General features: G+C 37.5%; 1 protein-coding gene across 2 annotated transcripts in view; it reads right to left on the minus strand.

The window, feature by feature from the left end:
• LOC103707345 overlaps window positions 1-9388 on the minus strand; it is a 13999-nt gene extending 4611 nt beyond the window's left edge. Inside the window, exons 1-7 of one of the 2 annotated variants that reach the window (XM_039129196.1) lie at window positions 9034-9388; window positions 5301-5356; window positions 5104-5228; window positions 3952-4111; window positions 3341-3783; window positions 2713-3174; window positions 1319-1400 (exon numbers count right to left, since the gene is read on the minus strand). In XM_039129196.1, coding sequence (XP_038985124.1) covers window positions 1319-1400; window positions 2713-3174; window positions 3341-3783; window positions 3952-4111; window positions 5104-5228; window positions 5301-5356; window positions 9034-9102 — 1397 coding nt within the window. In that variant the 5' untranslated portion in view covers window positions 9103-9388. The remainder of the gene's footprint in view (window positions 1-1318; window positions 1401-2712; window positions 3175-3340; window positions 3784-3951; window positions 4112-5103; window positions 5229-5300; window positions 5357-9033) is intronic. The other variant, XM_039129197.1, reaches the window with a different exon arrangement.
• Between the last annotated feature and the right edge of the window lie 4117 nt (window positions 9389-13505).

Genomic DNA, 13505 nt, shown 5'->3' on the forward strand with positions numbered 1-13505 from the left:
GATATGCTCTCAGATCCAGACTCCAGGCAACAAGTCCATGAGAAAATTTCATCACATCGAACTTCGGCAGCTCAATAACATGTTATATTAGCTGGTCACCCATTATAACAATATCCCTAATGGACATGGACTCTCTCCTTCAATCAAAAAGGAAAAAAAATCCCCAATGAAAGCAGACTGTCCAAAAGTGAAGTAACAAATTTGCAGCCATAAATATTTGGTAAGGATAATGACTTGATAGAAAGTTATGCTACAATGTTGTTCATTGGATTCCTAAATGCGTATGGCTACATAAAAATCATCTGCAATATTATATTTTAAGGAATCTTTGGCCTATGCTAGACAATGATAACCATATGCCTGTCATGACCTCAGTTATATAGCTAATGATCGCTTACTGAATACCTGCTTCAGATTGACACCACTATCTCAAACCCCAGTACAGCAGCCATTTGGGCACCAGCAAGAAAAGAATGCCCACATTGATGCTATGAAATGAACCATTTATTTCTTTACAAACTTATTAATTCTAGCATATACTTGAAAATTGGAGTCAGAAATTGAATTTTGCATTGATCAGAAAAAAAAAAAAAGGATGTGCACCAGCATAAAAAATTCCTGTACAAATGGTACCAAAACAACAAATAGACTATGAAGCAGAAATTTGAGCAGTCATACATCGAAAACCACATTGACAGCAACCTCCTTGGAGGCTGCTTGATTCTCGGGCTTTGCTATTAAGGTAAATATACAAAACCTATAAGTGCTTGTTTATTTGTTTGTTTGTTTTTAATGAACCATTTTTCAGAAATACTGCCAGATCATAAACAATGAATGTTCAGTTTTATGGAAGAACAGGTATCCTCCTTGTTTCATAAAACCATTTATGCTCGTCATTGACCCTACTGCAAGATAGGTTTAATCTGAAAGATGTTTGCCAGATTCAACGCTGTTGTTTGATCAGTCAGATCAACTAAGAAGGCTACAGTTACAATGAAGACATTGATTGCGAACATAACCAAAATAAATCAATAGCAATGACCTCATGTCAAGTTCAGATGAGGAAATATTCAGTGAATTGCCCAAAGTAGGAGACAACAAAATGAAAACCAGAATTGGAGATTGAATAGCCAAAAAGATTTGCATGACAAACTTGTTGTGGAACATATGACAGATCTAAGGGTTTAAGTTGTGTCCTTGTTTAAGTCAGGATATCAAATTGGCAGTCAAGATGAAAATAATGCACATTTACCTAAAAATAAATAGAACAGTACGTGTAGAATTTTCATGTTACTCATTCTGCTCTTTACTCAAATACCTGTTCCCGGCATCACTTGTCATTATATTCTTATCAGCATTATCACTGCTAGCAGCTTTCCCCTCCCAAACAACCTCAGTCACTGAAACAAATCAAATGTTGTTAACTCATAAGAAAATCTGATGTTATCAGGCATGTCAAAGCTCATTGAAAATTGCTAGCGGTTAATACCAAAAGAAAAAAAAATCAGAAATACAAAACTAACGGAATAATGCTTACTTATTAAAGGCTCAAACGCACACTAGAGTGCCAAGATCCCTTGGAGTTTAGGTACAAGGCACCAAGTGACGCACGCACCTTAGTGAACAAAGGCACAATATATACATAATACGCATGTATGTATGCATGGAAGTGAGCGCATGCATATGTAATGCCCTATATTTTGACCGGATAATGGGGTTCCAACATTTACGATATGAGCCTTGGATATAATCTACAACTTTTAAATTGCTAACAAGCCAAAAATCTTGTGATACGGAAACCTTTAGCCCATGCATCACGTGGTAAAAAATAGACAATCTAAATAACAACATACAATGCTTTACCACTCAATGCATAGGCAAGGGGCTTCCAAATCACATGATTTTTTGTCTCTATGCATTTTAAAGGCAATAGATCACATCCAACATATCATATCATTAATGACGTACCCCCCATCATGTGGTTAGGACTGATCGGATCTAACTTTAAATCTGGTCGATTGGATTCTAGTCCATTTCTACATGCATGCATGCATGTGTGAGCTTTTCCAGCATGTGTGCCTATGTATGTATATGTGCTATATGTATAGTGTGTATCCATGAACATGTGTGTGTGTGTGTGTGTTTCTGAATATATACGCATGGGTATGCATGTAGTTTGTGCATGTGTATGTGTGATGTGTGCATGCATATGTATTACAAAAATAAACAGTAAACAAATGGAGCGAAGACATCAACAAGAGAATAACAAAAATCCACCATGTTATGTGATGAAGCCATCAGCAAATGCAAAACGTAACAGTAATCTGGTTTAGAATAAAAGATTAGATATTTGGCTGTCAAAGCAAGATCGCTGTTCCTCTTCAGCTTATGTTTAATGACCTTGCCTTCAATAAATTTTTAGACTTTCTGAAACCAGAGTATCATATGGATGTCACTTCACAATGCCTAATCAATTAAGTTATCCAAGAGTTCTTCACATTCAGGCCTGCATAGAAGTTATCCTTAGAGTACAGGACCCCTTCTAACAAATTTCTAGTTAATTCTTATTATGTTCAATCATCAGAGTTGAAAAATTATTAACAATTTCCATAATTGAAATCATGTCAAGCAAGAATTGATTGATTTATCACTTAACTGGAACACATTTTCTGATGAACAAGATATATTAAGAAGCAAAGCACAGTAGAATACCTTCTCTCCCTCGCTCATCAATTCGTGTCTTTAGTACTTTTTTCCTTTTGGGTGAAGTGGTAGCAGTACTGGTTGACTGATTTTTATCTGCGATCCTTTCTGGGGCATGGTCATGAGTCTTCTGTTGCAAGGAGATTCCTGCAATCATGTTCTTGCTTTCACTTCTTATGTCTGCCTCTGATGATGATCTGGAGGTTATCCCTTTGACATTTTCTTGAATATCCCCCAAGATGTCTCTTTTCTGCTCTTCAATATCCAAATTATTTTTCTGCCCATTAGGAAGATCTGGAGATGCAAGACTTACCACATTTTCCTCATCATCATCCGAAAAATCTATAACAACCCTTCTCTTTCTGCTGTTCGCACCATTTGACTCCCTCTTGCAGTTTATAATATGGACATCATCATCACTGCTGGCAGCATCTGCTGCTTCACGTGCACAAATTTGAGCATCTGCAGTAACTGAATAGCATTTTAAGAAAAACCAGAGTGAAATTCAATCAGCATACGCATGTTAGGTAATTCTTTTTATATACATGAGGGCAATATAAGCCGCTATGCTGCATAAAGGAGAAGGACATTAAACAGACACATTGCAAGAAAGAAAAAGAATATATAGCACATGTACCAGCAGTGTCTGGAACATCATTAGTTGTCTCTATAGCAACACCAGTGTATTTTGATTTTGCCGAAGCACGGCCCCACAAATTAGCTAGTGATCCAGTACTTCCACATAAGGCTTTCTCACTTTGACCTTTTGTTTTGTTGGTGCGAACAGCAATGCCAGATTCTTTAACAACAGAAGGCTTATTGCCCTTATCAATACCTTCTATAGGAATCTTATCAACTTTCTCGCTCGTGACTATGGTAGACTGCATTCCATTCTTGGTACTCAACTTTCCTACTTGTCCTTTTTGAGGTTCAACAGGCTGTTCTTTTACAATGCTATTAAATTTTGATTTCACAGGTACTCCCATAGCATTGATGGGCTGGGCTGGAGCAGCACCAAGTTCCCCATCAAGAGTCCGCCTGATGAAGGAAGTTGAAATACTACAAAACCTAGAGGAGGAGCTATAAAGATCAGATAAGTATTTATCAGACATGTATGCTAAAATACGAAGTTTATATTAACTTTTCTAAATTGCAAAATGCATGTACCACAAGAACATGGTGATAAAAACAAGTCTAACAATGTCCATATAAGAGACTTTTCAGCAAGAGAAGGCAATATTGTCCTGCCTGTTATCCCTCAAGCAATTTTCTTCAGTTACTGGCTGATTAAAGAACTCTTCTGCCTGTACAAATTCAGCATTCCAAAGCAGTGCAAGATCCTCTGGGATGCAAGCTTGGACACTATAAACCTGAACTGAACAATTATCTTTAAATTCTTGTTTCACTTCTGCACCAAATCAAATGACACCCACTCAAAATGATTCTAGTGTAAGAGAACACTACAAAGCAAAGTGCATAACAGAACAAAAAAAACTGCTAACTCACAGCATGAAATTTCACGCAGAATGTAAATTCCTAATGATGCAATGTATAAGAAGAAATTAAATGCCCCTTATTGGTCACATACTTCACAGAAAATTAGTTTTTCTACTCTTAGAAGGAGAATTCAGATATTATACTGGTGGAAAAAAAATTACTTGGACCAGCAACTTTAATAATTAAAGCCATACATTGATGTTTGTTCCATTGACAGTCTTCATGGGAGGTTTTGGTTTTTGTATGTCTGTGTATGTGTGTGTTAAATGCACCCATTTAATCCATCATAAAAACGGTGATTGAAGCAGCAAGCTGCATAAATATGATATACATACCTAACTTGAAAAGGAGTATGTTCAATATCCTCATTTTTTCCATGTTTGCATGTGCAGTCTGAGTGTCTTTGGTGTGGACGTGCATCTCAAAACAGATATGTGCATATTGTTGCTGGTTGTTAAGTAACACAGATTGATCAGTTATCAATGCCAACATCAATATTTCATAAAGAAAGTAGCATGAATAAAAACAGATAAACTTCAAGCATGACCACAGAAAGTTTATAGTCACTAAGTTCAAGAACCCTCAAAGCAAGAGGACTTTGAGGTTAAGTATTATCTTCGCAATCACCATGTATCATCACTAAACAGTGTGTAACATCACTAAACAGTGGGCTAAATGGGGTGCCAGTAGACACTCAGCAACCATGCACGAGGATATACCATGCTCTGGAAGCTCAAAAGAATAATACATGCAGGACTGCAAACATCTGAACTCTAAAAGAATGAAATTCCACCTAATGCAGGGGTGGGGGGATAAATACAAAAACAATTCTCTTGGGCTATAATCTGAATACCAGTAAAATACTAGTCAAAAAAAGAAACCCTTCTCATGCAACCATGATACCTGCAAGTTTAAGGCCTGAAACAAGTTTTACATAATATGTCTGAGGATTGCTTTTTAGCCATCCAGACAATTGGTATATCACTCCCAAGTCATGTCCATACTTGTCAACAAACTCCTGAAGCAACCTAAACACAAACATGAGTATTTTAGGGATGTTGGCATGTCATGTTAAGATTGAAAACATCCAAAAATTGTACCTTTTGGCGCGATTTGAAGACACTGAGAAGTTGCGACTAAGCCACTTGTATGAAACCTGAGAAGTTATTTAGAGTATCATCATCAGCTATCAAAGTATCCAAATGACAAATTCACCAATTCTACTGATGAAAAGTGGAAGAAGCTAGTTAAGCAGAGTAAATAAACACAGAAAAAAAAGGGACAAAGGGGGGATAAATTAACATTAATGAACTATCAGAACCTTAGTCAATGGGTAATTCAACAAGGTTGCAATAATTCAAAGTCTCAAAATGCACGTCGAGCATCATATATTCAACTTAGAAGAATGCAAATTTTGGTTGTATCCTTGATTTTCAAAAAAAATAGAAAATGTCCTACTCTCTTTTTTTGGGAGGGGCAGGGGAGACCCACCTGATTTATTGAAAAGAATAGTAAAAGTCACAATAAAAAAAGAGAAAAAAGAGGTGAGAAAATGCCAGTGAAGGCTCATAGTGAGGTTTTGTGGTGTCATGAAATTTCATCTGGAAATTGAAAAGTTGCAAAAGAAAGAACTTTCCCTGATCCATAATACAGCTTTATGTAAGGACCATCACCCTAGGTCCCTGATGCAGACTACTGAATGTAAAGACAATGGATATGACATACTCCTTTTCCATGACCTGAGTTGTCTAGGTGCTCCTTTTAAATGAATGTGACCATAACCTTTCTAAAAGAATGTTTCCCCAACCATGGTAAATTATTAAAAGTAATCTTCACTTTGAGGCAATCTCTTCCAGGATTTCTTTGGACAACAGTAACCACAGGCCATATCTAGTTTTGATGAGCAATTTTTTTAGAAAACCACTTGTCTAATCAAAGAACATATCATCATAATATTCATAGGAAGAAAATAATCGTACATGATCCTTGATACCTATCTACTTAGCAAACCATGGTTTCAAAAACCACCGGAATGGAACAATAGGACCAATACCATATTGTTCTGGCACGAAGCCAGCACCAATACAAATGCGGGGATGCTGAAATAGCCATATCGATATGTACGGTCTGTATTGGTATGTATCAGCAGTACCATACCAACCGTACTGATTGGTACCAATAGTTTTTCAATTTTTTTAAAGCTATCAGTTTCAGTACCTACCATCGATATCTCTACAGTATAGATACCGTACTGTTCTGATGAAACAAACAGTATAGAGTTCCATATCAGTATTTAAAACCTCGTACCAAACATTATATATATGATTAATGGATTTCTTAACTACTCCATGCACGCACATATCCATTGTCTTTGTGTTCAGCATCCAGCTTACAGTTTTTTGCTAGCATGTGCTTGTTTATGGCTATTCACATGACATGCAACCAATCCCCCAGCTAAAAAGCTTCAAAGTTATATGTTTCTTTGGCACCGTTCATGACATTGCCTTTGCTTGATATATGATAGGAAAAACCAGGATATTTCCCATTTGATATGAGAGGCTTCTAGCTATGAGTGTCTTGCAAGGCTTTTATTTTGCAATTTTACATAAAACATCACTTCAGATGGCTTGCTGCCCGTTCTTCACATGATTTCAAGTCCCTCCTTAGTTTGTACAATGCTAGCTCTTCCCTTCGTAATCTCTTCTTGCTGTAAGCAATACAGCTCTGATTTAATTCATTGCACATACGCCATATATATGAATCATAGTGACTGATCCTCCCTTTCATCTCATTGTGTTTCCGATTTCACAAGGCTGGCCTTCCAATTTGACTAGGGGTGGCAAACTATGACCCGACCCGCCAACCCGACCTGTGTTCGACCCGCCATAAACAGATTTGGGTTTGGCCTAAACAGGTTCGGGTCGTAAACAGATTAACCCGTTTAACCTATTTATTAATTGGGTCGGATACGGATTTTAGACATATAACCCGTTTAACCTGTTTAACCCATTTAACTATTGGGCTGATAAAAGATAAAGGCCACAATCCACGAGGCCCACAGCCGGCCCAACTCCCCTCGGCCTGATTTCTCCGCCTCAGCCCGATTTGGTTTTCCCTTTCATTTTTCACCGCTCAGCCACTATTTGGCCATTTGGGGGGATAGGGTTTGTCAAGCGCCGCCCGACTGCCCAACGGAGAGAGTCTCTCGTCTCCCCTCTCCTCTCCTCCGCCTCCGCCCTCTCCTCCCTGGCTCCCCCTTGCCGACTATTTCTACCTCCCTGTCGATGGCGAGTCAGCGACTGCGGCTACATCATGCCCCCGATCGGCCGATCCCACTCTCACCTGGGACGAGATCATCGCGGCTACATCGACGCACCCCTCCTTCTTCCTCCTTGGCTAGGGTTTTCAGAACCCACAACTGGTGCCACCGGAGAGAGTAGCTGTAGCTTCTTCCCGGAGTGAGGTAAACCGTAAACCCTGACCCCTGTTTCCTTTTACCCCATGATAACAAAATAAAAGAAAAGAAGAAGACGAAGAAGGGGGAAGGAACCTACCTGGCTACCTAGGGTCTCCGGCTGTGGATCCGGCGCCGCGCTTGATCGCCGCCGTGGCCACAGTTGTTGACGGCCGTGCTAGGATCTTCCTTCCCTCCTCTGAAGGCTTCTTTTGCTTCCCCTGCTATGGGTAGGCAACTAAGGCAAGGCAGAGAGGGTTCTTCCTCCCCCCTCTACTGAGGTCGTGACTTGGTCGCAGGTGGAGCTGCCGCAATGAGGTCCGAAAGAGAAGCCATCGGCCTTTTCCAAACCTCATCAGATCTTCGGACTCCGATTTCTGAACATCTGAGAGACTTCTCTCTCTCTCCATTGAACCCCCCACCTCTCTCTCTCTCTCTCTCTCTCGCCGGAAGCAACCCCATCCAGCATCCCAGCCACGGTCCACGGAGCCACCTTCCCATCTCTCTCTCTCTTCATTTGGTTAAACGGGTCAGAACAGTAAACCCGACCTGTTTAATCGACCTGTTTATTAAACAAGTTAAACGGGTCGAGTCGGGTTACCTGTTTAATAAACAGGTCGGATTCAGGTTGTAATTTCTGACCTGTTTATTAAACAGGTTGGATTCAGGTTTCTAAATTTGACCCGTTTAACATCTGACCCGTTTAACATCTGACCCGACACGTTTATGTCCGACCCGACCCGATTGCCACCCCTAAATTTGACAAGCAGCAAAAAGTGTTCCAAGAACCTAGGATAATGAATGCCAATGAAAGAAACTTTCACACAAACTTGTCAAAAAAGAAAGGGAAAAAACCGACTTTATCGTTGTCAGTGAGTCTTAAGAACCTGTTTGACATCGTTTATTTTGTGTTTTTGATCATACAAATTAGTAAAATACCACGTGGAGATTGATGTCAAAGATAGCGCACAAAATTTCTGCTATCCCTTGCTTTATTTTCGCTCTTTTCTGAAAGCAATAAATCTTTGCCACGAAAAACTCCCAAGATTTAACAAACAATTTGAAAAACAATAAAAGGGCTTCATCATACATGTTGTTCATCCCTGTTCATTTTTCTTCTTGGGTTTTTGAAGAAAAAAAATTAAAAAACCAGAGCAATATCCAATAAGCCCTACTTCTTATTTCTAACCAGGTATTAAAAACCCTAGACTCGGTACCAGTCCAGCCCTAGATCAATAGAAACAAGAATCTCCAAAAAGAGAGGATAGAAGAAGAGAATTAGCACAAGCCGAGTAACCAGGAATAGCAGGAATAAATATGTATAAGAATTTAACAATGAAATATTATGAGAAAGTATGCGGAGTGTGGCATATATTTACCACTTGGAGTTTATCGCAGACGAGAGCTTGGATCTGGGGGAGGATATCTAGGGCTCCGCCTTCCGACATGGATTCGGGCAAGAAATTCCGCTCAGCCCTAGATGCCGGCGATCAGAGATCAGAGGCGGCCGCGAGGGAGGAAGAAGAAGGTTTCACGACGCGAGGGAGGAGAGAGAAAGTTCGCGCCGCGAGGGCTCCGTTTCCCGCCCTTTCTACGCTGCGATTCCAGTGGGGGAGGTTTTTAAGGGAGGCGGAAATTCGCACGCGCGAGAGACGTAGCGATTGAAGAGAACGGAGAACCGACCGAGAGGGAAATTGGAACTCGTGGTAGTAGAAGCAGTTGGATCCAGAAGGATCGGAAGGTGCTGGCGTGGACCACCCTTGTTTTGAAATTTCGATAACAATAATAAATAATAAAAGAGCCTTCCAAACTAAATATATATTTAAACAGGCTAATAAAGCTGTAAATTGGATGGCTTACATGGCCAGCCATTTCAAAAGTACCATATGAGCGGAAGAGGAAGAGTCATCTTGAGCACTTTGCGATATTTTATTTTCTGAATTTATTGGATGTAATAATAAAGAATAAAAGAGTCTTCCAAGTTAAGTATGTATTTAAAAAGGTTAATAGAGCTGCAAATTGTATGGCTGCCTATGTGGCCCGTCATTCCAAAAGTACCATGCGAGCTGGAGAGGAAGAGTCGAGCACTTTGCGATTTTTTATTTTTGTGATTTTATTGGATGCATTCATATTCGTAATATATGAAATATCTATTTTAGTAAATAAATAAATAAATAAATAAATAAATAAATAAGGCGAAGGACCGACGCTATTCAATTGGCGTGATGTAGCGTTTGACGGCTCACATCAAGATTCGAGTTGGCCGTGTTAGTATTGGGTTTAAGGTTCACAACAGGTGTGTTACATGGTGTGCCGCACTAAACGTGGCAAACAATTCCCATAATTCAGGGTTGGAATGTTTAATTATGTGTTTGAATTGACGTTCATTTGAACATTGGCCGTTGGCCGTTCATCGGGCATTGCTCATATCTGAATTTTTCCACCTTTTAAAAGAAATACTAGCAAGTAGATACCTTCGGGGCATGTTTAAGAAAACATTAATAATCAAAGTATTGAAATGAATGTATAAGTAATAAACAGAAAAATCAATAAAAATAAAAATAGAAAACAGTGAAATAAAAAAAATACATAATAGAAGAGGAAAATATGGATTAGAAATAATGTGCATGGATTGGATAAGTTACAAAGAAGTAGAATTATAAAGTAGAGTAATATCTAATTGATATGATGATTAAAGATATTAAAATTGATACTTTTATAAAGAACATGATGAATTGAAATGTCAAAATATATATAGAAATGTAACTTAAAAATAAAAAAAAATAAAAATAAACATAGCATAATAAATGAATAATGAAAATACATGGAGACGAGAACAAAAGGGGATCAAAAAAATAAATATTTTAAATGATTTAATGATGAGATGAAATAAAGTATATGAGTGAAAATTAAAAAAAAAAAGAGTTTTGAAAGTAGAATGTAAATTTAATAAGTTAATAAAATTTGAATTATGAAGGAAAAATCTCCAACAAAGAAAAAAGAATAAAAAATAATAATATTTTAAAATAAGAATTATGTGAGCATATAGTAAAATATATTATATAGGGGTTTGCAAAGGAGGGATAGAGATTTGAAGTAGAGTTGTCCATGAGTCGAGCAGTTCGTTTAACCCACTCAAGCTCGAAATTTTTTGCGCAAGCTCAAGCCAAAGGTTTCAGGCCCGAGGTAATGAGCGGAGCTTAGTAATTAAACTGGCTAATCTTGAGCTTGGCTGATAATGCGGTTGACGCTTATTTTCATGTATCAACTAGATTTTGGGGATAATTATGATTCTTGTATTTCAATGGAAAACAAATTTTATGGTTGGGGTGTTATTCAAAATAAAGTTATTTGGCACTAAAGTAACTTGTGTTGGTGCAGGACATTTGGGTTCAATGTAATCAGCTTCTATCCATTCTAGCACTATCAAATAAAAAAAAAATAAATCACATGAATGATTAAATATTGTATCGAAAATCAAAGAACATTTCATTAGCTGTTTGTTAGAGCGAGCATGACTTTATAGCTTGCTTTCATGTTCAAATTATGTCTCACAAATATGCACATAAATAGCATGCAAATAAAAGAAGGGGATGCTCGACTATTATATCCCGAGAAATCAATTGTGTGAATATTGATTGAAGTATTCTAGAACAAGAGAACAAAAAAGACACAATCTATTATAAATATCAAGTATTTAAGCATACGGCTCTATTTTTGAACAATATCACTTTTCTTTCATGGACATAAGCAAATATCCTTGTCCGCTCCATGCAACACGGACCCATGTATCTCCTTTTTTTTTTTTTTTTCTTGTCGAGAAAATCTCTTTTTTATAGTCTTCATTTGAAGAGCATTCATAAAATATGATACTATTGCTGTCTAAAATCTGGAATGAACCAAGTTTGATCGCTCCATCTTCATTGGTAATAAACAATAATGCTTCTTCCCAAAATCTTTTTGAAATTTATTCCATTCACAATTTTTGTCCTGACAATTTAAGAAGTCGCATATTTACCATACTCGACACTGCTATCAGATTTATAGTGGTAAATATAGTAATATATGAAAACAAATATTATAATGTATTTAGAATTTGTTGGAAAATTGGGCTGAAAAATTTATTGAATTTGTAGATTAGGCCAGTATAATCAATAAAATTATATAATTACAAGTTGGGCTAAATCTATATTCATATAAGGCTGTTAACAAATTGGATCGAATTCTAAAATTTGACTCGTTCTATTTTTCAGATCAAGTTTGGATTTACTAAATTTTAGGTCTGGCTCATTTAAAATTTAGATAATTTTAAACTTATGCATAATATCTAAAGCAAGATGAAAGAAAAGCGGGGGAGAAGACGGTGGAAATTTAGGAGGGGTTTGTACCTAGCATTGGCAGTAGTTGGAGGGAAGCGTATTGTTTAAAGAGGAGACGCGAAAATTTTTTTTCCACCAAGTTCGAGGACTTTTAGAAGGTCGGTTTGGGAGTATAGACATTGGAATTTGGCGACGAAAGTGGGCCGATTAAACCTTTGTGGCAGGTGTAGGCGTCGGTGCTGCCACAACGTGGCAAAAATGGGATTTGTTAGACCGGGATTTGGTGAACCAATGGGGGCTGATACCTTGTCAAGTTGGTGGAAAGGTAGCTAAGACTTTTCTAGATTAAAATATAGTCATGTTGAAATCATAGCGATAAAAAAATGTTATGTTAGGTAAATTAATTTTTGAACTCATGTTACGTGATTAGTTGGTAGGACATCATAATATCATATAACTAAGTTTTAGATCAGCAATGACCTCAACTGGACCTGATTTGGATTCAAATAAGACTCAACCCAGATCCAAAATTTTGTGTGTTGGGTCCGAGTTATACATGGATCCGACCCAAGCCGAATGATTCATTATATCAAAAATTATAACCATAGACCCGTATCGATCTTTTATTGGGTTTGGTCTGGATCCAAAATTAGGATCCAAACAAAAAATCGAATTGGGTTAGGATTACTCATTATCCGATCAAACTTAACCCATTTGCATTTCTATATTCATAAGTATCCAAAAATAACTTTGAAACAGACCGGTTTGAATTCTAAAGAGAGAGAAAAAAAGCTATTTGGATGATTGGCTGAAAATCCTATTGAATTCGTGGATCAGGCAAATATGATCAATAAAATCACACAATTACAGGCTAGGCTAAATCTATATTCATAAGTATCCATAAATTGCTTTGGAGTAGGGTGTTCTAAATTTTATAGAAAGAAAAAAAAAATCTTAGTTCACTCCAAAACTATTATTGGATATTTATGAATATAGATCTACTTCGGTCTATAACCTATAATTTTGCTCTAATGAAATTTTTATCTTAATCATCTAATTATAGTATAAAAAAATAAAAATGTATCGAAAGTGCTCAGAAGGAAGGGGACATTTTTTTTCTTTTTAGGGACAAGCTGTTACGGAAAAAAAACAATCCAAATCTTCAGGATATAATAGTACCATCAAATAATATTTGCAAGACCCAAAGCATGTCTCAAGCTCCCTCCAACTTGTAATGTAAAATGTACACCGACACACCACGCAATAAATGCATGCGGCCGCAAACGTTGGAAGGAAAGCTCAAACCAAGAAGCCATGCCACACTTTTGTGTTTTGTCAAAGGAACTAGCGGAAACTTTCAACTTAAAAAAAAATCCGTACATATTTTGTCGCTTTCGAAGATTCAAGAAAAGCGCTTGATGAACCCCGTGGTTTCATCGGAATCTAGGTTATAGAATTTTCAGATACCTACTCCTCCAGCGGCCACCCACATTGCTCGTTCCGCACGTCCCAAACACGACAGCCAAAGAACG

The sequence above is a fragment of the Phoenix dactylifera genome, chromosome 8 (assembly GCF_009389715.1).
Source record: "Phoenix dactylifera cultivar Barhee BC4 chromosome 8, palm_55x_up_171113_PBpolish2nd_filt_p, whole genome shotgun sequence".
Taxonomy (NCBI): domain Eukaryota; kingdom Viridiplantae; phylum Streptophyta; class Magnoliopsida; order Arecales; family Arecaceae; genus Phoenix; species Phoenix dactylifera.